At 38.7% G+C, this 26,289-nt stretch overlaps 1 protein-coding gene across 3 annotated transcripts; it reads left to right on the top strand.

The window, feature by feature from the left end:
* serpine2 (serpin peptidase inhibitor, clade E (nexin, plasminogen activator inhibitor type 1), member 2) lies at positions 1-26,289 on the top strand. Of its 3 annotated transcripts, none has more exons than XM_059947559.1 (9): positions 1-122; positions 9,530-9,815; positions 11,010-11,237; positions 11,607-11,801; positions 13,358-13,556; positions 17,718-17,818; positions 17,896-17,982; positions 19,385-19,474; positions 25,239-26,289. In XM_059947559.1, exons 1-9 carry the CDS (start codon positions 45-47, stop codon positions 25,274-25,276), a joined length of 1,302 nt encoding a protein of 433 aa, XP_059803542.1. In that variant the 5' UTR covers positions 1-44; the 3' UTR covers positions 25,277-26,289. The 3 variants fall into 3 exon arrangements, with proteins under 3 accessions (XP_059803542.1, XP_059803560.1, XP_059803552.1); XM_059947577.1 differs by lacking the exon at positions 1-122 and adding an exon at positions 3,021-3,242; XM_059947569.1 differs by lacking the exon at positions 1-122 and adding an exon at positions 3,168-3,320.

Here is a 26,289-nt window from a genome sequence, read left to right on the forward strand (position 1 = left end):
CACATGCAAAATGCTAGAGGAACACAGAAGGTCAGGCAGGATCTATGCAAAGGAAAAGCAGTCAACATATTGGATTGAGACCCTTATCCGTAAAGAAATGGAGAAGAAGTCAGAATAAGAAGGTGGGGAGGGGAAGGATTCAATCCCTACTTGTATATAGTTTTCTCCTTTTGCTTTTTCTTTCTCTCCTCTCTTTTCTTTAAGTGTATACCTCAGATAAATATTATGTGGAGATTTGTGACAAATATGAATATATGATATATATGTACAATGTCTGAAATACATCTTATGGTTGATGAACTTCAATAAAAAATAAATTACAAAAAAAAGATGATAGGTGAAGCATGTGAGGGGGAAAGTAGGTGGGTGGGTGAGGGGGATAAAGTGAGAAGCTGGGGAGGTGAGAAGGGGAAAATATAATGGGCTGGAGGAGAATTAATCTGATAAGAGAGGAGAGTGGACTGGGCAGAAAGGTAAGGAGGAGGGACACTGGAGGGAGGTGATAGGTAGGTCAGGAGGAAAAGAGAGCGGGGAGCCAGAATGATGAATGGAAGCAGAAAGAAAGGGAAGCGTATCAAAATTACTGGTTAGAAAAATCAATGTTCATGCTGTCAGGCTACCCAGACAGAATATGAAGTGCTTGCTCTTCCAGCCTAAGAGGCCTAATCTTGTGTATTAGAGTTTTTTGAAGAAGTAATTTTCGAAGTGGAGAAGGTGGTTCCAATGAATGTTGCATATCAGGATTCTAAAAAATAATTTATAACATACTATACACAAAATTAAGTTATAAGATAAGGGCTGTGGATAAGAGAATAAAGATATGGATGTAGATTTTGATAAAATATAGAAAATAAAATGAACATGTAATTTACAACACAAAAGATTATGCAGATACTGAAGTCTAAAGCAACACACACATAATGGTGGAGGAATTCAGCAGGTCAGGCAGCATCTATAGAAATGAAAAAACAATTGATCCTTTGGGCCAAGACCCTTCTTCAGGACTGATAATGAGGGGGAAGACACCAAATTAAAACAGGATTAGCTAGAAGATGATAGATGAAGCCTGGTGGGTGGAAAAGGTAAAGAGCTGGAGAGGAAGGAAAATGATAGTCAAGGAGAATAGACCATGAGAAAAAGGGAAGAAGGAGGGGCATCAGGGGAATGTGATAGACAGGTAAGGAGAAGAGGTAACAGGCTAGAGTGGGGAGTCAAAGAAGAGGAAAGGAAAGTTATTTTTTTTACCGGAAGAAATCGATGTTCATTCTATCAGGTTGACGACTATCCAGATGGAATATGAGGTATTGTTCTCCAGACTGAGTGTGTCCTCATCGTGGCAAAGAAGGAGGCCATAGATCAACATGTCAGAATGGGAATGGGAATGCGGATAGGAATTGAAATGGCTGGCCACTGGGAGATTCTGCTTTAGGCAGATGGACCATTGGAATGTTTTATCTTATGGGTGCTGCAAGGATAATGCTGATCATACAGTTATTTACAGTCATAGAATCTCAGAATAATATAAATGTTACGTGATGTCTGTGGGCCCAAAGAAACAGTTGAATCTTTATAATGTATGTGTTTTATATTCCATATCTTTCCAGTTTTTCACCACTTATATGTTATTCTGCTTTTCATTTTCTTCATGATCCCATCGGCACTAACTGCAGCCTTCCAGTTTAGTGCAGTCCACTAAATAAGCAATGCAATTGTATTTCACCATGCTTTCTTTCCGCAGGACCCAAGAACCCAGTAAGAAGTATCTAACAAAATTACAATCCGTTATTTTTATTGATTATCTTCCACATCTCAACAATTTATATTCTGTATTGCAAGGCTATGGGAAAACCTGTGAAACTAGAAAATGAAAAAAAAAATCAAATTAAGATCCGTAATCAGTAATGTGTCAAGAACATGTACATAAACACCATCTTCTATAGTTGAACCGTGGAGAGCATTCTGACAGGCTGCACCGCTGTCTGATAAGGAGGGGCTACGGCACAGAACGGAAAGAAGCTGCAGACGGTTGTAAATCTAGTCAGCTCCATCTTGGGTACTAGCCAACAAAGTACCCAGGACGTCTTTAGGGAGCACTGTCTCAGAAAGGCAGTGTCCATTATTAAGGACCCCCAGCATCCAGGACATGCACTTTTCTCACTGTTACCATCAGGTAGGAGGTACAGAAGCCTGAAGGCACACACTTAGTGACTGAACAGCTTCTTCCCCTCTGCCATCTGATCCCTAAATGAAAATTGAACCCTTGGACAGTACCTCACTTTTTTAATATGCAGTACTTCTTTTTATGCACTGTTCATTAAACGTAATTGATTTACTTGTTTATTTATTATTATGTTTTACTTTTTTTATTATTATTTTTCTCTCTTTGCTAAAATACGTATTGCATTGAACTGCTGCTGCTAAGTTAACAAATTTCACGATAATAAACCTGATTCTGATTCTGTATCCGTCGTCTACGTGTTCCATTTTATTCAGCGTTTTATCAGCAAAGTGACCTGCCATAGTGTATTTTGTGAAGCTGTAATATTAGTAATCTAACCTGTAGAATACGATTTGATGGAATGTTTAATGTACATGCAGCTAAAATAATATTACAGATTGACAGTCCAATGTTGAACACAGCGAAGTCCACTTTTTGGTTAGCACGTTGACTCAATGACCCTGAATGGTTCTTGAAAAGACGTAATTATTTAATTTCCCGATTCTTTCCCCACCAACGTCGTAACTGGAATGGCTAGAATTAGAGGCGCTGGAGAAATCAGCGGTCGGATGTGACGCCGGGTTAAGTTTGCGGTCCAAGCGTAGGATGTTTTAACGGAAGAGGTAGATGAGTCTTGTTTGTATTGGTGACTTTCCATAAACACTCCTTACGTGTGTCACAACACAACAAAGGGCGTATAAAACATATTGCCTCCGCTGTGTGTATATTCCTCGGCGACTTTCCCCCTCTACTTTCTACTCTGCACTGTACATTTTCTTAGATATGTCAGTCCAACCAACGCTGACCAGCTTTTCGAAGCTTTTAGTTGGCGGTAGATTAATATCCGGAGCGGAGTAACAAAGGATTCGGATTGCGGTCAGAGTTTTGCCGCTGGGTTTTGGAGTGCCAAATAGCTCCGTGTTTTAGGGAACCACCTTCCTCTGGCAATCACCAGCAGCAGGGAGGAGGAAGGGAGCAAGCCTATTAAAGTGAGTTTAGGCGGGACATTCAGCCAGTTGGAAAGGTAACTGTGCTTAAGTAAGAGTGCTTCGCTTTCAGCGTTACTGACGACTGAATATTACCGAGGGGTTCCAATTATTAAGTAGGTTAATATGTTTTAATGAATTATGTTACAGTACTAGCATAACATAATAAGTACGTATTTTCTTATAAATATGGGGTACAAGGATGGACTGCTGGGTAGTTAATGATTGGATTATTTCTTGTATTAGTTTTCCTTTCGAATTCCAATTTAGAGGTTGCTTAATCTGTGGAGGGTTAGAAAGAAATTGACTGATTAGAATATAGTTTGCTCTGTGCAAGCAAAATCCATGGGAAACTTAGCCCCTTCCTGCTTGCGGGTGTAACTATTCACAGGCGTTAAATAGTCTAGAAGGTATGCGTAGTATTTACCATCTACTTGTTCTCTCAGTGTTAATGTATGCTTTTTTCCTAACTCAACGTATCGGTACAATCTCCCTAGTACAGCCTTTACTTCGCCCGTGTACTCAGCGAAGCGGAACTCCTGAAAGCAGTGGTAACCTAGGTTTAAATTTAAGAATTAATGTCTTTTTAACGTGTATTGGAATTTTGCAATGTGAAGTAAATTGAGATGTAGCGAGTATGTTAGACAACATCTAGATAATGAAACGGCATTTGGTCTCGAATGTATCAATTTACAAATGTTGCAATTCACTGATTCAGTAACATACACGACTTCATTGTACTTGTGTGGAATGCGTTGACGTTTATCTGATGTGCAAACACAAGTTGTTTGTTTTTGACTAATTTAACATTGGACTAATTTAACATTTGACTATGGACAGACATTATTATTCGCTGTTTGTTCTCTGGATCAAGTCCACCCGGCCACTATCAGAGTGAAGGGCTGCAGTTTTTTGAAAACAGTAAACAGTTTGTTAACCTGAACAGGAGCTGTTTTATGTGTTTTTCTATCAGAGGGGGGCAGATTTTCCTTAAAAATTGCACCCGAAATACAGTGCAGGCACTGGAGCGTTGAAATTACAAGTGCCTGGAACTGTGATGAAATACGATATGTACATTGGTAGTAAATTTGCTTCGAACTTTGAAAATATGAAAGTAAGTCTGCTGCAATATATAAAAAGATGGGCAATGGCGTGGCCCATTGTTTTTATCACAACATCTTAAAGCTGAACCTCAGACAGCTCATGGATCCATTTGCAGCAGCGGGAAGATCCAAGCAAGTGAAGCAAGGAATAAGAGATCACGAACTCCACGCACGGGAGCGGGATCTATGTCTGCATAAACAATGCTGGGGGGGGGGGGGTTGTTATAATATATGAAAGCCCGATATCAGGCAGTTGATGCATTAAAAATAAAGAGTATACAGTATACAAAACTACTTGTGGAGTTACGTCTCCACCAAAGGAGGTGTAAGGCTCTCCTTCCCTCCGCCGGCCTGCAGGTCACCCTTGGTCAAGGTGTACCCCAGTTAGGGTCATGTGAAGCCATTGGCGCAAGGGGTGGGTGGTCGTATGAGCAGCTGGTGCAAATCACAAGTCCTGGTTATGCGACCACTGACGCCAAGCATACAGTCTCTGAAGAGTATTGATAATGGCTGGAGTCACCTATCTTGTAAAGACGCTGCCCAGCAGAAAAGGAATGGCAAACCGCTTCTGTAGAGGAAAAATTCCAATCATGGGACCATGATCGCCTACGTCATACTACGCGGCGTATAATAATAATAATAATAATGACGGCAATAAATAGAGACACTCGGTACAAGATGTTTTTCCGCGATCCCATGTACCTGATTACGTCTTTTGGTTTAAACCTGTAAAATGTTTAAATGACCTTTGGAACTTTTTACTTTCCGGTTTGCTTGGCATTACCGTGTGATGAGTAGCCGCAGATCTCCAAAACGCTTTTACGAATTGTGTTGGAAAGGGGGGAAAATAAGAATCTGCCAAACCTTTATGGAGATTTTTCATTGAATACCCCGTCTTATTGCTGTCTGGAAAATTCAGGCTAATATTCCATTATGTTAGAGAATGGTGACATGTCACCTTTTAAGACGAGGAGTCACACAAGCTGGCCCTCACTTTAGATGAGGACACTCCCTTTCCAGGGTGAAGAAAACGTTCAAAACAATAAATGAGCCAACAAATTGAGCTTGGACCTGATTTGCCAGCCTCGCTATTTTATAATGGTAATGCATCTGCTTGAACTGGAGAAAAGCAATAGATAAAGTTAGAGTATTATGAACTTGAGCTTTGGGAAATCCATCACTGTAGATTTTAGTGAATAACTCCTTAATGAGGAAACTACATTTGCTTACTGTTGTATTTAGTTATTGGGGGGTCTTTTCCCTCTCCCACTTTGCAGCCATTACTTTGTCCTACACTTCATCTTCACATCAAATTCAAAGTTCAACAATACCCCTATGTATTTAATTTGCAGTAGAATCTAGGTGTGAGAAATAAACTGTTAACAATAAGCTGAGACTTACTCCAAAGCAAAGAAATGCAATTTTAAGTGTCTCAAGTACGACGATGAAAGAATTTTCTAATTGATTGTCTGCACCAAAATATGAATTTTCCTCTAATCCAGCAGAATGTAACTTTCCATAAAACTGAAGGCTGTTTGAAATATTGGTGGGCTGCATTTTTGGATTTTTTTTTATTGAGATACCATGTGGAATAGGCTTCTCGGGGCCCTTCAAGCACCACCAGCAGCATCCCCTGACAAACACCTGCCTAATCATGCGACCGATTAACCTACCACTGGTACACCTTTGAACTGAGGGAGGAAGCTGGAGCGCCCAGAGGAACCGCATGCTGTCACAGGGAGATGTACAAACTCCTTACAGGCAGTGGTGGAATTTGAACCTGGGTCACTGGTAGCATAAAATATTGTGCTAACCATTTGTTACCTTGCTGCTCAAATAAGCTAGTTTAGTTATGGGTAAGGAGTCATTAATCATATTTTCACTGTAAGAGAATTGAGTCTTGTGAAGACTGAATCAAGGGATATGGGGTCAAGGCAGGGACTGGGTATTGATAGTGAATGATCAGCCATGATCTCAGAATGGCGGTGCAGTCTCAAGGGGCCGAATGGTCTACTTCTGCACCTATTGTCTATTGTCTATTGAGTAGAATAGTGAAGCCGGGGGAAAATACTGCATTGTGATGTCACTGACAAATGTAGAATTAGGTAGGAAGTGTTCCATGAAAATCAAATACTACAGATGTTAGGATATATGGCTTACTCCACAGTTTGTTAATTTCATTCACTTTGGTGTTTTTGGTAACATGATACTTGACACATCTTTTCACAGTAGGTAGAAAAATGGGAGTAATCATTTTTGTTAATGTGCAGTACTGCAGAAAAATATGTTGGCATTAACTAGGCTGAAGCATGGATAATTCCCAACATAAATCCTAGTTTAGACTATCCATCTAAAGGGCAAAAATATAAATTGAAAACTAAATTTAAAGATGGAATAATATGAATATCAGTTTCTTAAAGGTAAATGTGATCATGTACTTGATGGTTAATTGGCAGATGTAGGAACTACTATTAAAAGATTTACTTGGTATGAATGTTATGCATAACTAATAGAGTAAGTTTCTTTTTATACTGGCCATGTTTTTAAACCTTTCACATTTGTTTTCATTTTGCTAATTTATTTTTGTTTTGAAATGTAGTGCAGAACAGTCTTTCCAGCTCCTTGAAACCACACTGTTCAGCAACCTCCTGATCTAATCCTAACCTAATCATGGTACAAGTTACAATGACCAAATAACCTACCAATCGGTATGTCCTTGGACTGTGGGAGGAAACCAGAGTATCAGGCGGAAACCCACATGGTCACGAGGATTTCATGTACAAATGTACATGCAACGGCAAGACTTTAGCAGCTAACTGGTTAGAATTTATCTCATATGACAAGAGCAAGAATGACTGCTGCAGACTTCAATAAAATAGCATAACTCAATGACTGAAATTTGAGGGAATTGATATTCTTAAACCCTTACAGGTGTAGAATAAATGTATTAGGGCTCAATGCTATTCATACTTTCTGCACATTTATGCATATCCCTACCCTATTAGCCTCTAGACAATGAAGGGTACAGACTGTGGGCTGTATGGAGGCCTCAGCCCTCAAAAGGCAAAACTTGGAGACATTTGCTTTTGGCAAAGCTGTAGTTGAATTTGAGTTTCTGACATTTTGACATTTCAGAAACACTTGGGGGGGGGGGGGGGGAACTGATGCAAAATGATGAATGATTGCTTCTAATTAGCCGAGACAAATGTCATTGAACTCAATGAGCTCTCTCAAATGGCACCAGTTCTGGCCTTGTACAGAGTCTAAGCAGTAATGTTTTCCCTCTCTGTGGTAGTAGGGAAGCATTTGGGCTTGAGGTTGAGAACAGCAATTTTCAAGTGGTGCCAGTCATAATGCCTTTTTCCTTTGTAATGATAAAATCTGAAGCTATTGCAATTGTCCAGTGAAGGCCATAACTTATACAATGATCATGGGTCTATTCTCATGGAGAGGGGTGGGGGGAGGAAGATGAAGAGAGAAAAAGTATGCAAATTAAGGAGGACATTTAAAATTATTTAGCTGAAGGAAGTAAGACCGAAGGAAACTACTAGAAAAATAAGTCTTGTTTTTTTTTTCTCCACAAAAATACCTAGATCTTGGGAACTGGACCTTAGTTGTTCATCACTTGTCTGCATTTCCAAGCCTTCATCCAGTCTAATTTTAATTAGAAAATACATTTTCAACAACTGTTATGTGTTAATCCTATGCTTAGAATATCCATGTGAATCTATAGATTATGCCAAGATGTGTCTAAAGGATGTCAGACACTTTGGGAACTGGGTGCTGAACTGGATTATATTGTTATCCCACTGATCATCCAGTTATAATTCTGCTTGACATTTACTCCTGAACTGAAACTTGGCACCTAAACACTTCATCATATCTTGCAAAACACACTGATGCATTCAAAATAAGCTGTTGCATTGCAAGAAGAACTCTCTTTCCCCCACCCCCACCCCATCCCACCTGTCCAACTATGTGCCATGCCAAATTTTATTCTAAAGGTGTCTATGCACTTTAGCAATCACCCTGACCCCCCCCAGAATAAATTTACATAATCCATTGGCTAGCATTTGCTAGCTTTGCACAATGCTGCTGCTATCTCCCTGCACAAGATCACAATCTACAACTAAAAAGGGTTCTTGAAATTATTGAGCCATCCTCTGCCAGCTGTAAATTTTTCATTGCTGAAGGCATTTCCCTCACCTGATGTCTTGTACTTGAGCACAACCTTGGCTTGACCTGATAACCGTTCAAGAGGAGCACTTTTTGTTTCATGTTCCAGATGCTTAAGACCATCTCCTTTTTCACCTTGGTCACTTGGCATGTCCCATTTTGTATTTTTGGATCACTTAAAGGCATACATTTTTCACTTAGTCTTGAATCAACTAAAGTTTGACATGTTCATTCTAAACAGTCACTGAGCCATAGTTGTATTTAAGCCACTAGCCAGTTTGCTAAGACATCTGCTTTTTAGACTGTCACTACTTTTATTTTACCTTGGTGTTTCACTATGTTTATTTGACATTTTCACTGGAAAATTAACACTTAATAAAAGTCAATATGTAATATCAAATGATGCTGAGCAAAAGACAACCGTATGAAATTGGGAGAAAAAAATGGGATATGGAAAATCTCATATGTGTGTTCCTGCTGTTTTTGTACAAAATTGTGATCTGAAGCCTAGGGCACACTTTGGGACTGCATTGATAAAAGTCGGTGTAAACCAAGGTGATAGTAATCGTATTGTGCATTTGATATCATATTGTTGAAAAACTGCAAAAAATAATGTTGAAAATGATTTTTTTTACTGATCCTTTGTCTTACAAATTACATTGCTAATGTAGTTCTGTACTTTAACATTTTAGACTTTTAAAAATATCCCATCAGTGCATTCGAAGGAATAAGTAATTGTGCTCAAGAATATTGTGGTTGTGCTTTCAGTCTAAGCTCATCTATCCCAATATGAATCCAGCTTGATTGTAGATGTGCTGAATAAAATTTTGAATAAAGGAGCAACACTTTGGGGAAAATAAAGGTCTTGAGTGTTAATATTTGAGAGAAAATTGGATATATTTTTATATACTCCATTTAAAAAAATAAGATAGCAGATGTGTATAGGATAAAAGTTTGTTATTAGGTGAAGTATTGGAGGAATTTTTGAATAATTGAAATTATTGCTTTGCCATTTTCTGTGTAATTATGTGGATAACTTTTTGCAGGTACCTTTGTGGTTCAGAATTGGATTTGCAATGAGGAAAATAAACATTCTTATCCTCCTCTATATGGCCATGAGCTCTGTACACAGCCGAAAGAAAAGTGCTAAAATATTGGAACTTGGGTCGGATTTAGGAATTGAGGTTTTCAATCAGGTTGTTAGCGCTAATCCAACAGAAAACATTATCTTGTCCCCACATGGAATTGCATCATTACTTTGGACGTTACATATGGGAGCTGATGGAAGAACAAAACAGCAGTTAAGCAAAGCTCTGAAGTACAACTCACAAGGTTTGTTTAACTAAACGGTGCTTTATACCAACGGTAAACTTCTTTCTTCCTATCTGAATATATTAATTAGACTTTACAATTTGGATTGTAACTTGGGGGGGGGGCAGAGTTTCCCCAAACTTTTCAATTTGGCATTGATGTTTTGCCCTCGTAGCCATTTGAAGTAACAGATACTTGTTTTTACAAACCATCCGCAAGGAACACAATATTCATTTGGTACTGCACTTTTAGTGAAACTGGAGAAGGTTCTTTCATCCTTCCTAAAGTAAATGGCATCCCAAATGATTAAATGGTTTTATTTTGTGTACATATTGCAATGCAATTGTAATAAATATGGCAATGGTTATTCAGTAAGAAAGCAATGGGGCGCTTGGCTTCATTTCCAAACCATTTTGCTGCTATTCTTTTAGGCTCATGGACATATTCTTTCAATGTCTTTGTTTCTAGCATTTGGCTTTTTTAAATAATGGCTGTTTTCATGTAACTTCAGTCTTAATCAGACATAATAAATTAGATCATGCATAATATTGAATTTTAATTAGTACTAACTGTTGTCAAAACACTTATTCAAATGCTTTGCATATTTGGTGTTGAGTGATGTCATTTGCATGTCTGGAAACTTTTGTCTGCTATCACAATTTATTGCTTGCATTGTATTAATGTCAAGTATAACAGATACAGTATTTGATTCACTGTAGTAGGAGTTCTCAGCCGTTTTATATGCCATAGACCCAGATTTGGAACCCCTGCATTATAGAGACATTTATCGAATGTAACTAATACAAAATTAGATAGATAGATAGATACTTTATTCATCCCCAAGGGGAAATTCAACATTTTTCCAGTGTTCCATACACTTATTGTAGCAAAACTAATTACATAAGTATTTAACTCAATATAAATATGATATGCATCTTAAGCTCAGTCCTAACCCCGGCACTTTAACATGTCTTGCCCCTGGTGGTTGCATTGTAGAGCCGAATGGCGTTGGGGAGTAATGATCTCTTCATCCTTTAATTAATTGATTAATGGGTTAATTAATTTTAATTAATTAATGGATGTTTAGACTAAATATTTAATGTTCACTTTTATTTTGTAGCCAGGTATCTCTGATTTGAATAGTACATGATTTAGAGGGTATAAAACTGAAGTTTCTCCAAGGTAATAGCCTTTCAATATTGATTTTCTTTTCAGGTACTTACAGAAAGCTCAAAAGGGTAGAGAAGTTGTTAACTGAGAACAGAAATCAGGATATAGTTACTATTGCTAATGGATTATTTGTACCACGTGAATTTGAAATGGAGCCATCCTTTATTCAGAAAACTCATGAGGTTTATCAAGCTTTACTGAGAAATGTAAATTTTAATGATCCTTTGAAAGCTGCATCCATAATCAATGAATGGACCTCAAATCAAACTAAAGGTGCGTCTTCCCTAAATCCGTTTTTTTTTTTGTAGCAAAGGCCGCTTTATATACCACAGATATGTGAACTGAGATTTGCTTTTTTAATATAGATACTTCTCATAAAGGTTGCATGATGTTTTTAAAACTTCGGCCTTGTAGGCAAGTTAAAGTTGGGTATCCTTCTATTTTGCTTTAACAATTGTACGGTTTAAAATAAAAGAAACATTTTTTCCTAATTTGCATGCATTCATCTGTGCTGGATTTGTATCTTTTGTAAACATTTTAAACACATTTGTAGTTGGTGTTGTGATGTGATTTCATTGATGAAAAAAGATATAACTCCCTGTTCTGTTGAAGTACATATCACAATATGCTTTGTTTCCTTAGGTATGATCACAGATATGATTTCTCCAACAATTCTCAATCCTGCGACAAAACTTGTAGTAGTCAATGCTATATTTTTTAAGGGTTTGTGGAAGTCTAGATTTCTACCAGAAAATACTCAGAGTGGGAATTTCTATGCAGCTGATGGGACTGTGTATCAAGTTCCTTTGATGTTCCAAAGATCAGCATTCAATTTTGGTAAGTTTAATATTTTTGAGATGTATAGCCAGCTGATTATGCAGTGTGCTAGCCAATAGATCTTGGAGTACCACAAATAGGACATAGACTTATCCTTGAAATGCTGCTATATTCCTCATCTAAAATGTATTGTATAACAAAAAATAATCACTAAAATGCAATTTGTCAATTGACGTGACTGACTGCACGCTTGTTAAAGCAGGCCAATTAAAATGTATACTCATGAATTTTTTCCAATTCTGAATTGCATGCATTGTTTTCTTCTGCATCTTGAATTTTTCAATAATTTTATTCTGTGAAATCATAGATATTAGCATTGATATAGTTTTTCATGTCAACAAATGCCCAAGTTGCTGTTGGCTGTTGTGAACACATTTGTTGTATCGGTACAGGTTACCAATTAAACCTGGGATTCTTCTTTAACTGTGTCCTTTAGTGATTAAGTGCTTTAACTAGTCGAGTAAATGGACCCTGCATCTTATTTGCATCTCTGATTGGTCTAATTGACTACACACTTTGACAAGAAGGGCAATGATGGGTATCTGGGTTCAGGGGTAATTTGTAATGTACTAAATTTCCAGTATCAATTGTTCTTAAAGAACTCAACAGCTTGTCTTGAGTTTTGCTTTGCTTTGGTAAACTTAAGGCCATGGGATGTATTTTACTGAGGTCACTGGGCACTGATATTTGACTTCTGCTTCTGTAATGTGAAAGATGGCAAGTGACACACTGTCCTTCCAGATGAGGCAACGCATCACCTGTAAAACTGTCTCGGGTCATATACTGTATCTGGTGCTCCCAATGTGGCTTCTCTACACCAGGGAGACCAATGTAGATTGCAGGACCACTTTGTTGAGCACCTTCACAATACTTGCACAAAGTATGATTTCCCAGCGGCCAACCATTTTAATTCCAATCATCATTCCCATTGTGTTGGTCCGTGGCTTCCTCTACTGACACAATGTGGCACTGTCAGATGGGAGAAGCATCATCTTGTATTCCATCTGGATAGTTTTAAAGAGGAGGGTAGAGCATCAATTTCTCTAACTTCTAGTAATTCCTTTCTCAGTACCCTCCTCCTTTTTCACTTACCTCTCATTCAATTCCTTACTCTGGCTCTCCTCTTACCTGTTCTCCTCACCTGCCTATCTCCACCCACTATTGGTCTTTCTCCTTCCCTTTCTGTCATGATCCACTCTCCTCTCCTATCAGATCCCTCCTTCTTCACCCTTTACCTTTTCCACCTATCACTTTACTGTATCTTACCTCATCTCCTCTTCCCCCACCCTCATCCACCTAGCTTCAACTGTCAACTTCTAGCTTGTGCTCCTTCCTCTACCTCTCCTCCACTTTATGCTGCATTCCTTCCCCCTTCATTTTCTGTCCTGCTGAAGGGTCTCAGCCCAAAATGATGACTGTATATTTATTTTCATTGATGCTGCCTGACCTGCTGAGTTCTTCCAGCACTTTGTTTGTATTGCTCTGGATTTTAAGCATCTACAGAATATCTTGTGCTTATATTGTGATAATTTTGATTATTTGATTTTATTTTATAGGTATTGCCAACACACCTGCAAATGTGAAATATTATATCCTTGAGATGCCGTACCATGGCGAGACCATTAGCATGTTTATTGTTCTTCCAGAGAATATTGGTATCCCACTCTCTGAAATATCTCCTCACATTAATACACAAACTATAAATAGCTGGAAGAAAATTATGACAGGAAAGAAACTTGAACTTTCTATACCCAGGTAAGCATGAAGCATTCAAATCTATTTGTAATTTCCCATATATTGAGGTATGAACTCAGGTAGGGAAGGCAATCCTTCTAGAGTGTGTGCCAAATTGGTGATTATCTTAAATTCTTTTGTGTGCTGGGTATTTTGAGCAGAGATTATCATTAATTAATAAATTAATTATTCGATTCCACATCCTCCAGGCTAATGTCCCTCCTTTCTATTGCGTTGATCTCCTCTAACCAGCAATGCTACCCCACCTCCTTTCCTGTCTATCCCTCCTGAATATTGAATATCCCTGGATGTTGAGCTCCAATGGAATAGATAGGTGTTTCTGTGGCCGCAAACGAGATTCCAGGATGGTATGTTGCCTCCCTGGTGCAAGGGTCAAGGATGTCTCTGAGTGGCTGCAAGACATTCTGGAATGAGAGGGTGAACAGCCAGTGGTCGTGGTGCACATAGGTACCAACGATATAGGTAAAAAACAGGATGAGGTCCTACAAGGTGAATTTAGGGAGTTAGGAGATAAACTAAAAAGTAGCACCACAAAGGTGGTAATCTCTGGATTACTACCAGTGCCACGTGCTAGTCAGAGTAGAAATAGGAGGATATTTCAGATGAATATGTGGCTTGAAAAATGGTGCAAGGGGGAGGGATTCAAATTTCTGGGGCATTGGAACCAGTTCCGGGGGAGGTGGGACCGGTATAAACAGGATGGTCTGCACCTGGGCTGGAGTGGAACCAATGTCCTAGGGGGAGCGTTTGCTACTGCTGGTCAGGAGGATTTAAACTAATGTGGCAGGGGGATGGGAACAAGTGCAGAGAGTCAGAGGGGTGTAAATTGAGGGTAGAAGCAAAAAGTAGTAAGGTGAAAAGTAAATGCGGCAGGCAGGCAAATCCAGGGCAAAAAGCAAAAAGAGCCACCTTTCAACATAATTGTATAAGGGCGAAGAGTGTTGTAAAAACAAGCCTGAAGGCTTTGTGTGTCAATGTGAGGAGCATTCGTAACAAGGTGGATGAATTGAATGTGCAGATAGTTATTAATGAATATGATATAGCTGGGATCACAGAGACATGCCTCCAGGGTGACCAAGGATGGGAGCTCAACATCCAGGGATATTCAATATTCAGGAGGGATAGACAGGAAAGAAAAGGAGGTGGGGTAGCATTGATGGTTAGAGAGGAGATTAACGCAATAGAAAGGAAGGACATTAGCCTGGAGGATGTGGAATCGATATGGGTAGATCTGCATAACACTAAGGGGCAGAAAACGCTGGTGGGAGTTGTGTATAGGCCACCTAACAGTAGTAGTGAGTTTGGGGATGGCATTAAACAGGAAATTAGAAATGCGTGCAATAAAGGACCAGTAGTTATAATGGGTGACTTCAATCTATATATAGATTGGGTGAACCAAATTGGTAAGGGTGCTGAGGAAGAGGATTTCTTGGAATGTATGTGGGATGGTTTTCTGAATCAACATGAGAGCAGGCCATTCTAGATTGGGTATTGAGCAAAGAGGAAGGGTTAGTTAGCAATCTTGTCGTGCGAGGCCCCTTGGGTAAGAGTGACCATAATATGGTGGAATTCTTCATTACAATGGAGAGTGACATAGTTAATTCAGAAACAAAGATTCTGAACTTAAAGAAGCAAACACGAGGAAATCTGCAGATGCTGGAAATTCAAACAACAACACACACAAAATGCTGGTAGAACACAGCAGGCTAGGCAGCATCTATAGGGAGAAGTGCTGTCAACGTTTCAGGCCGAGACCCTTCGTCAGGACTAACCGAAAGGAAAGATGGTAAGAGATTTGAAAGTAGTGGGGGTAGGGAGAAATGCGAAATGATAGGAGCAGACCGGAGGGGGTGGGATGAAGCTGAAGAGCTGGAAAGGTGATTGGCGAAAATGATACAGAGCTGAAGAAGGGAAAGGATCATGAGATGGGAGGCCTCAGGAGAAAGAAAGGAGGGGGGAAGGGGGGAGCACCAGGGGGAGATGGAGAACAGGCAAACAACTAAATATGTCAGGGATGGGGTAAGAAGGGAAGGAGGGACATTAATGGAAGTTCAAGAAGTCAATGTTCATGCCATCAGGTTGGAGGCTACCCAGCTGGTATATAAGGTGATGTTCCTCCAACCTAAGTTTGGATTAATTTTGACAATAGAGGAGCCCATGGATAGACATATCAGAATGGGAATGGGACGTGGAATTAAAATGTGTGGCCACTGGGAGATCCTGTTTTTTCTGGCGGACCGAGCGTAGGTGTTCCACGAAACGGTCTCCCAGTCTGCATCGGGTCTCGCCAATATATAAAAGGCCACACCGGGAGCACCAGACACAGTATACCACACCAGCAGACTCACAGGTGAAGTGTTGCCTCACCTGGAAGGACTGTCTGGGGCCCTGAATGGTGGTAAGGGAGGAAGTGTAAGGGCAGGTGTAGCACTTGTGTAGAACTTAAAGAAGGGTAACTTTGAAGGTATGAGATGTGAATTAGCTAAGATAGACTGGCAAATGATACTTCAAGGGTTGACGGTGGATATGCAATGGCAAGCATTTAAAGATTGCATGGATGAACTTCAACAATTGTTCATCCCAGTTTGACAAAAAAATAAACCAGGGAAGGTAGTGCACCCGTGGCTGACAAGGGAAATTAGGGATAGTATCAAGTCTAAAGAAGAAACATATAAAGTAGCAAAAAAAAAGCGGCACACCTGAGGACTGGGAGAAATTCAGAGACCAGCAGAGTAGAACAAAGGGCTTAATTAGGAAAGGGAAAAAAGATTATGAGAGAAATGTGGCAGGGAACATAAAAACTGACTGTAAAAGCTTTCATAGATACGTGAAAAGAAAAAGGTTAGGTGACTGGGCAAATTCATGGCAGATGCAATTTAATGTGGATAGATGTGAGTTTATCCACTTTGGTTGTAAGAACAGGAAAACAGATTATTATCTGAATGGTGGCCGATTAGGAAAAGGGGAGATGCAACAAGACCTGGGTGTCATTGTACACCAGTTATTGAAGGTGAGCATGCAGGTACAGCAGGCGGTGAAAAAGGCAAATGGTATTTTGGCATTCATAGCAAAAGGATTTGAGTACAGGAGCAGGGAGGTTCTACTGCAGTTGTACAAGGCCTTGGTGAGACAGCACCTAGAATATTGTTTGCAGTTTTGGTCCCCTAATCTGAGGAAAGACATTCTTGCATTAGAGAGAGTACAGAGAAGGTTCACCAGATTGATTCCTGGAATGGCAGGACTTTCATATGAAGAAAGGCTGGATCGACTAGGCTTGTACTCACTGGAATTTAGAAGATTGAGGGGGGATCTTATTGAAACGTATAAAATTCTAAAGGGATTGGACAGGCTAGATGCAGGAAGATTGATTTCGATGTTGGGGGAGTCCAGAACAAGGGGTCAGAGTTTAAGGATAAAGGGGAAGCCTTTTAGGACCGAGATGACGAAAAACTTCTTCAAACAGAGTGGTGAATCTGTGGAATTCTCTGCCATAGGAAACAGTTGAGGCCAGTTCATTGGCTATATTTAAGAGGAAGTTAGATATGGCCCTTGTGGCTAAAGGGATCGGGGGTATGGAGAGAAAGCAGGTACAGGGTTTTGAGTTGGATGATCAGCCATGATCATACTGAATGGCGGTGCAGGCTCGAAGGGCTGAATGGCCTACTCCTGCACCTATTTTCTATGTTTCTATGTAAATTAGTAATAATAATTATAGACTTGAAAAAGGATGACTCCTGTTCATTATTAAATGTATTCCAATTTTATTCAATTTTTTTTTAGTGGTAACGGAAATAAGCATTTTAGAAAACTTTTGAAATATTACTACATTTCCTGTGAAAATGCTCTTGGGTTGTAAAAATCCATTCACTGTTTCATTTGGCTGTATAGGGAATCGTTATGTAACTTAGGAGTGGGGTTTAAAGGATCAAAGAGAAACGTTGCATGCCATGTGCAAGTAACTTTTTGCTTGCACCTCCTGTGGCACAAGTGCCATAGGTTTGCCACCCCTGAATTTTTGGTAAACCAGTTTGAGTGCTATGAAAGCCTGTGTATGAATTAGTCACAGACAAAATAATTCTAATTGTCTTTTCTGCATCCTATAGAAGTAGCATGCTCTAAATGCTAAATTAATTTGATGCTAATAGACTTTTATATTTGTAGATTCACTGCTGAGACAGAAACTAGACTGGAGAAACTGCTTTCATCTTTTGGAATTACTGACATGTTTGATCAAACTAAAGCAAATTTTAGAAAACTCAGTAGTAAGTAGCATCTTTTGTCTGAATAACTTTGCAAAAACTTTTTCGGCTCCAATGTAAATTGCAACTATTTCTTGCAGGGTCTAGTCAATTATATGTTTCACATTTCCAACAAAAGGCTAAAATTGAAGTAAATGAAGATGGAACAAAGGCCTCTGCAGCAACAGGCAAGTCTATCAGCATTTTAAACTTGGCCGAAAGTGCTTTTCAAACACTTATTATAGTTGTTGTTGAATTATGGTTGTTTTGACTAATGTGTGGTTAAGATTCAGCCTATCTTGCAGAAGCTATGATAAAAATTTGAGGGGGCTGGTGAAAATGTTTCACATAGTGACTGGAAAATTACAAGTGTTTACATTCTTCAAAAATGGATATTATGATAAATTTGGTTTATCAATGACAATGGGCAGACAGCTAGAAATAAAAGTACTTGCTGATAGAAGTAATGATTAACGGAGAATTTTGGGCAACAACCCTATCAAATTATAGTTTTATTTTATATGGACTTATAGGATATACATCACAATAGGTTTGTCAAAAGAATTTGAAGCCAGGAAAATAAAGATCAGTGGCAACATGGAACAGATTGGCACATGGGTTGATTTTTCTATCTCCCCCCCCCCCCCCCCCCCAGTGCGAGGAAGGTATGGTGATGGAAAATAACAAAGAAGCAGGAAAGTGTATAAACTGAACAACTTTTTGTATCATATGGTACAAGGGCACAGTAGCAAAAGTTCAAGGGTGATTGTTAACCATCAGTATGATAGTGCACACATTGATTAGTTCCCTGGGATGTTATACCAGATTCCCATCCTGCCTGCTTTCATGCAAACAAGAATTTGGAATTCTAAAGTATGCTTAATCCTTGGCTCTGAACCGACTCAAATTTATACCCAAGCGATTTTTTTTAACTTTTTTTGTAAAAACAGGGCTATTAAAAGTTGTTAGACTAAGTTGGTAATAATACAGATAATCCATAGAAATGTCCCTGTAAGAACAGGATTTTGTACCATGATGCAGAAGTAAATTTCTTGGTCATCGGGGTATCTATATGCTCATTTCTTCTCTTTCCCCCCACCCCTCATGGAGAAAAATGGGCTTTTCAGCCTTGTTTCTTTTTTGTTTTGTTTTGATCCATGGTCAAGGCAACAGCTTTTGCCTGTAATGTGCAGTAGTTGGTGAATTCCTAAAGATTGCTGCTGCTTGTGTGATGGGAGGGAGAGGGGGCTTCGGGGTACTGATGTTCCTATCATTCTGTGGGGTTTGTTTAGTGGTTGACCGTGGAGGGTAAGAATTACAGGTTGTACATTGTATGCATTGTCTAATAATAAATTGTCCATGTGACCTTGAACCCGCATTTGTAAAAATACAGTAACTCTGTAATTAAAGTTAAGCTATATACAAGTTGAGTGGTTTCTTTAGAAACATTGACTTAAGATGACATTTTTTGGCGGTAATAAAACATTTTGAATTAACAATGTAATCTGTAGCTGCGATCTGTTTTGCAATATATTGCAGATGACTTATTTGAATGCCTTGACTCGACTAATCATGTTGCTTCCATTGCAGTTGCTGTCCTGATGTTTAGGTCATTCAGGATCACCCCTCCATTTACAGTAAATAGACCATTCCTCTATGTAGTCTGGCACAATCCCACAGGTAATTTTGATTAATGTGCTAGAACATTTTATTCTTTGTTTGCGGAGCAAATGTAAAACTCTGTAGGAAGTGGTATCTGAAATTAAAAACAATGTCATGAAGCAGCAATACCAGCAGTGAAAGAGTTGCTGTTAACATCTTTAATCAGGCTTAAGTTTATTGAACTGGAGGATAAAAAAGATGTTGCAAATGTTGGAAATCTGCGATGAAAACAATGCTGGAAGTTCTCGGCAGGTAGAGGGGCATCTGATAAGAGCAATGATTCTGGTTTTGATCACATGTTCCTAGTTTCAATACAAGTGGTGGGGGAAGGGAGGTGGAGTTGAAGAGACAGTTTTTATATAAAAAAAACAACAAAACATTTCTATATTAGCGACACAGTCCAGTGTAGATCCTTCTGGCTTCTTGAGCCAGGCTGCCCCAGAAACCTCTGACAAACCTAGTTAACCCTAATCTAAACACAGGACAATTTTACAATGAGCAATTAACTTGCCAAGTGCATCTTTGGATTGTGGGGGGGGAGGGGGGGGGGTTCACCTGGAGACCCAGGGGAAACCCACACCTTCCATGGGAAGAGATATATTGTCTTTCTTATACTGGTACTATAAGACATGGGAGCAGAATTAGGAACTTTGGCCCATCGAGACTGCTGTGCCATTTCATGATGGCTGATCCATTTTCCCTCTCAGCCCCAATCTCCTGCCTTCATCCATACCCCTTCCTGCCCTGACTATTCAAGTGCCTATAAACTCTGCCTTAAATATACCCAATGACTTGGCCTCCATGGCCACCTGTGGTGACAAATTCCACAGATTCACCAAACTCTCGCTGAAGAAATTCCCTCTCATCTCAATTTCCAAAAGGATGCCTCCCTATTCTGAGGCTGTGTCCTCTGATCTTAGACTCTCCCACTAGAGAAAACATCCTCTCCACATCCACTCTATCAAGACTTTTCAACATTCCATAGGTTTCAAATGGGTCAACCCTTATTCTTCTGAATTCCAGTGAGTAGAGGCCCAGAGACATCAAACGTGACAAGCTATTAAAATTCTGGAATAATTTTCGTGAGCCTTCTCTAATATCAGCTCAGTTGTCTTGGATAAGGAACCCAAAACTGCTAACAACACTCCAACTAAGGCTTCGCGAGTGCTTTATAAACCCTCAACATTACATCTTTGCTTTTATATGCTAGTCCTCAAAATGAATGCTAACGTAACATTTGCCTTCCTCACCAGAGATACAATCTGCAAATTAACCATTAGGAGATCCTACATGAGGACTCCCAAGTACCTTTGCACCTCGTGTTTGAATTTTCTCTCCAATTCGAATAAATGGGAACAGTCTATTTTCTATCAGATTGCATGACCATAACTTCCTGACACTGTATTCCATCTGCTACTTTGCCCATTTTCCTAATCCAAGTCCTCCTGTAGCTTCTGTACTTCCTCAAAACTACCAACCCCTCCACCTATCTTCGTAACATCCATAAGCTTTTCCACAAGTCATCAATTTGCATAAAATGTAAAAAGAACTGGTCTCCATATAGATCCCTGTGAAACACCTCTACTCAGCTTGCCTCCTGTCAATCAGACTATGCTCTGTCCATGATTGTATCTTTACTGTATACCATTGGTTCTTATCTTGTTAAGCAGCCTCATGTGTGGCACCTTGTCGAAGGCCTTTTGAAAATCCAAGTACACAATATCCACCAGTTCTCCTTTGTCTATCCTGTTTGTTATTTCTTCAAATAATTTAAAAATATTTGTCAGGCAAGAATTTCCCTTGAGGAAACAAATGGCTTATTTTATCATCTGCCTCCAAGTACTCCGAAACCACTTCCTTAACAATTGACTCTAACCTCTTCCCAACCACTGAGGTCAGGCTAACTGGCCTATAATTTCCTTTCTTCTACCTCTCTTCTTGAACAGTGGAGTGACATCTGCAATTTTTCAAACTTCCAGAACAATTTTGGAATCTAGTGTTTCTGAAAGATCATAAATAATGCCTTTACAATCTCTTCAGCCGCCTCTTGCAGAACCTTGGATGTAGTCTATCTGGTTCAGGTGACTTGTCTGCCTTAAGAGCTTTCAGTTTCCCAAATTCTTCTCTCTAGTAATGGCAACTTCTCACACTTCTGCCCCCAACACGCTCAAACTTCTGAAATACTGCTACTGTCTTTCACAGTGAAGACTGATGCAAAATACTTATTTGATTAATCTGCCATTTCCTTCTCCCCCATTAATACCTCTCCAGTATAATTTTCCAGTGATACACCATCTACTTTTGCCTCTCTTTTACACTTTATATAAACTAAAGAAGCTATTTAATATTATTGGCTATCCTTGTATTCCATCTTTTTTCTTTGACTTTTTTTAATTGGCTTCTTTTCAGTTTTTAAAATCTTCCCAATCCTCTAACTTCCCACAAATGTTTGCTCTATGATGCAGTTTGCCCTCTCTTTGACTTTTACATTGGCTTTGACTTCTCCTGTCAGCAATGGTTGTATCATTCTGCCCTTAGAATACTACTTCCTCTTTGGGTTGTATCTATCTTGTGTCTTCGAATTGCCCCCAGAAGTTCCAGCCATTGCCGTTCTGCCGTGATCCTTGCCAGTGTTCTTTTCCAAGCAATTTTGGCCAGCTCCTCTCTCATGCCTCTAATTCTGTTTACTCCACAGTAACACTGCTAAACCTGACTTTAGTTTTCCCCCCTCAAACTGCAGGGTGAATTAATTATATTATGATCACTGATTCCTAAGGGTTCATTTACTAATCAATTCTGGTTCATTACCAAACACCCAATCCAGAATAGCTGATCCCTTAGTGAGCTCAACCACGAGCTGCTCTTAAAACCATATTGTAGACATTCTATAAATTCCCCCTCTTGGCATCCAGCACCAACCTGTTTTTTTTTCCCCAATCTACCTGCACACCATGTCTATTGTAAAGTTGCCCTTTTAACATGATTTACTATCTCCCATTGTAATCAGGATCTTTGCCCTTTCAGTTCCTCAGCTCTACCCTCAATGATTTGACACCTTCTGATCCTATGTTGCCTCTTTCTAATCATTTGATTTGATCTTTTTTTTTACCAACCGAGGCATGCCACCCGCTCTGCTTACTTGCTTGTCTTTTCAATGCCATGTGTTTTCTTGGATGTTAAGCTCCCAGCTATAATTTTTCAGGCACAATTCAGTGATGCTCACAACATCATACATGCGAATCTGTAACTGTACTGCAAGTTCATCTACCTTGTTCCCTGTAGAGCATGCTGTGAAATATAAAACTTTCAGTCCATTTTTGATTTTTATCTGCCTTTAACATGGCAAATCATTCTATTGACTGCAACTTTGCTCTATCAACAACCCCTCCTTGTCTAGCACTCTCAATACATACTGCCTCTGGTTATAACCGAACTCATCCTCAGCACCATTGCTCTTGTTCCCATTCCCCTACCAAATTAGTTCAAACCTGGTACAGATCAATACTTGGGGAATTCCATTGGTCAGTATTCATTCTAATTTTAAGTGTTCATGTAGTACATTTATGAAGTATTGGAGTTGATGATCACATTTTAATCAAGGAAGTGACTCGATACTTGCAATTTGTCTATGTTTTGGGTGGGTGGCATTTTTGTATTTTTAAAAAATAGTCCTCAAGTTTTTATATGAAAATACTGCATCCTTTGAATCACCTTGCATGTAAACTATTCCAACTTTTATCCTCAAATCAATTCCGTCTAGATCTCCTTCTGTAAATAGTGGCACATGCTTTGCCAAGGCATATAACCATCCATGCTTGCTGCTTGGATAACTAAATTCTGCCACATTTTCACATAATAAGTGTTGCTGACTGAAAGCCTCTTGGAAACAATTGGAGAAGGTCATGCACTAGGCCGTGTGATCCAAAGTCCTACCCCACAGTTTAAGAAAGCTTTCAGCAGTTGACCAGGCCATACCCCAAAGGTGTGTCATTCTTTTTAAGAAATCTGCATTGAAAAATCAATTGACTACACATTCAACAAGATATTAAAGAATCTTTAAGTACAATGTTTGAAGAACCAAATTACCATTTAAAAATGTGATTTTTAATTTGTTTATCTTTGCATGCACGCAAAACTCTGTTCAAGTGAATGGTTCATAGATACTCTACAGAATATGATCTGGCAGCAGGCCTGCAAATGGGAATCCAGTAGCAGAATATAGATTCCTGCCAACAACCTTGTTGGCATGTTTGTGCTTCTATAATTGGCATGCACAGAAGTCCTGAACTTATGGTGCCATTTTACATGAGCATAACTTGGCTGTTCACTGCTTAACTGCTGGCAAGCCAGAAAAATGTAGCACTTGCCTTGGTTTCTTTCTGAACTTTTTAAAGAGATGTGCTTTCAGCTGGAATTTATTTTATTGGCCTGTAACTACAATCAATACCATTTAATCAATAAATATAGAAATGGAGGTGTCTGGAATTCTTTACAGAGCCTGCTATCCCAAATTAAATATGGAATGAAGATCATATTAGATTTTAAGTACTGTGCATACAAATCCTGTGCCATTTGTAATTCTGCCATACAAATTTCCTTGAACTGCTTCAGTACATTGGCCAGCTAGGACATCCAGTGACAAGAATGAGACATTGCATAAATTCCGTGGAATAAAGAATATCTTCAGTTCTTTAAAACAAAATTTAGTCAACATCATTAAAAGTGGATGAATGAGCTGGAATTGAATTCAAGCACAATTCATCGGGATTGCAAAACTCGAGTCATAATGTAGTTTGAAATTATGAAATGTTGCATCACTAAGACTGGGATGACTATCTGTTTTTCTTTCCCCCTGTGTCATCGTCTGCTTCCCAACCAATTCCGGTCCCCTAAGAAATTGCTTAATACTTTCTCTTTATATACTTTGTTTCAATTATCGTTAGCAGATATTTGTGGTGTTGAACTTTCTGAAATTTTGCTAACCTCCTTCCAGTCCGATAACCATCCTAAATTTGTCCCCTCGTGTCTCAATAACCATTGTAAATAATTATATAAGCTGTTATCTTTTCTCCTTCTGGGGACTTCTATTTTAATTAACTATCTATTTTTGATTTAAAAGGTGAAGAGTATATAAACATTCAAATTTATGTGAATAGCTAACCTATGTCTGAAAACGATCTAAATCTATGCTGTATCTGTATAGATCTTTCCAAATTATCATGAAGTACTCAAACTGCAGTCAGATAGTGATGGTCTACAATTTGTATTGTGCATATGGCCTTGTATAGTATGGAACAATGGTGAATCCTTGCAATTTGAAATGCCAGTTTGTGTATAGAAGTTGACAAGATCATTTTTTAAAATTTTTAGTCAGTTTTTTTTTAAAAAACCCTGAATGTATTGGCCAAAATGTGTACAGTTGGAATTTTGACAGGATGAATTTGGATGTTATAATTTAAACTTTAACTGCCTTGTCCCAACTCTGGTTTTGTTGTCAATTATTTTTATTAGTTTGGGTTATTTTGGTTTAGTACATTTAAATACAGAACAACGGGGCTTTGTACCAAAGGTCATGCACGAGGGTCATGACTGAGCAACACAAGAACCATTCATTTAGTAACTTTCAGAGGTTAATGTCTACAAAATGGATCTTAACTCTATATGGGAAAAATGTTCAAATTTGAGTAGCTCCTAAAGCTACACATTTGAGATTTGCTGATTGCTCTAATAACTTGGTATGGTGGAGCTCTAACTGCTTTTCCGTTCTGAATTGCTTACACAGGTACTGTCCTCTTCATTGGACAAGTTTCAAAGCCATAAGAAGACAATGTGGAGAGAAAACTATTTTTTGAAGCTTATTCAATGTCAAATTGCTTCTAAGTAGTTTTTAAAAAGTTCTCTTCTGTATCACCAATAACTATAATGAAAACTAGTAGATAATGATATATGTTTTTTGCCTTGCTTGGAATGTTTCATCTGTAATTGCAGGGTTTCCTAACCATCTGTATGCAACCATACCTTCTTAATTCAGTATTGCTCTAACATAATAATTTGGATGAATATCCAAATAGAAGTATAATTTTTAACAGAAATTTTGCATGGAAATGCTTGTTTCACAGAGGTTTGCTATAATAGAAGTAAGCTCTCTACTTGAACATATGATAAAAACTAAAGGTGTTTTATGGTAACTTGTTAGCTAAGTACTAGTCCCAGATAACTGAAAGATCCTTTAGTACTATCCGTTTGTGTAACATCATCTGCAATCATCACTCATGTCGATATGGGAAATTTCCCATGAAGGCTGGAAAAGGATTTGTAATCTTCACAAACAGACTTAAATAGCAATTCTTAATGCTCACTTTTATCAACTGAGGTAAATAGTTTTTTTTACTTTTAAAAACTGCATTGTTGTACAAGTTGATCCAATGTATTACATACACATCCAGGGGTAATCTCCCCTCAGTAATGAACAGTGTTGTGAAAGGCCACTTCAATGCAGCATGCTGAATAATTGCATTTGTATTGAAATAATGCTTTTAACTTGATGATCTAATTTTTTTTATCTATACTTAAATTGTATTGGTAATGTTAGCAAATAGGTACTTTATTGCCTCATTTACTTAATCTTGAAGCATGTAAATTGTGAAATGTAGTTGTAAGTCTCAAATGCCCTTCCAAATTTGGTTTATTAATTCTACCTACTATCTATTAAGAGGTGGCTTGTTTTTCAATGTCTTTTTTATAGCTGTATTTTTCATGGAAAAATTAGATTTGGCATAAGTTTTGGGAAACTTCAAGCAATTTATTGTTTCAATAAAATGAATTTGATCTAC

Source organism: Hypanus sabinus, chromosome 2 (genome assembly GCF_030144855.1).
Source record: "Hypanus sabinus isolate sHypSab1 chromosome 2, sHypSab1.hap1, whole genome shotgun sequence".
NCBI lineage: Eukaryota > Metazoa > Chordata > Chondrichthyes > Myliobatiformes > Dasyatidae > Hypanus > Hypanus sabinus.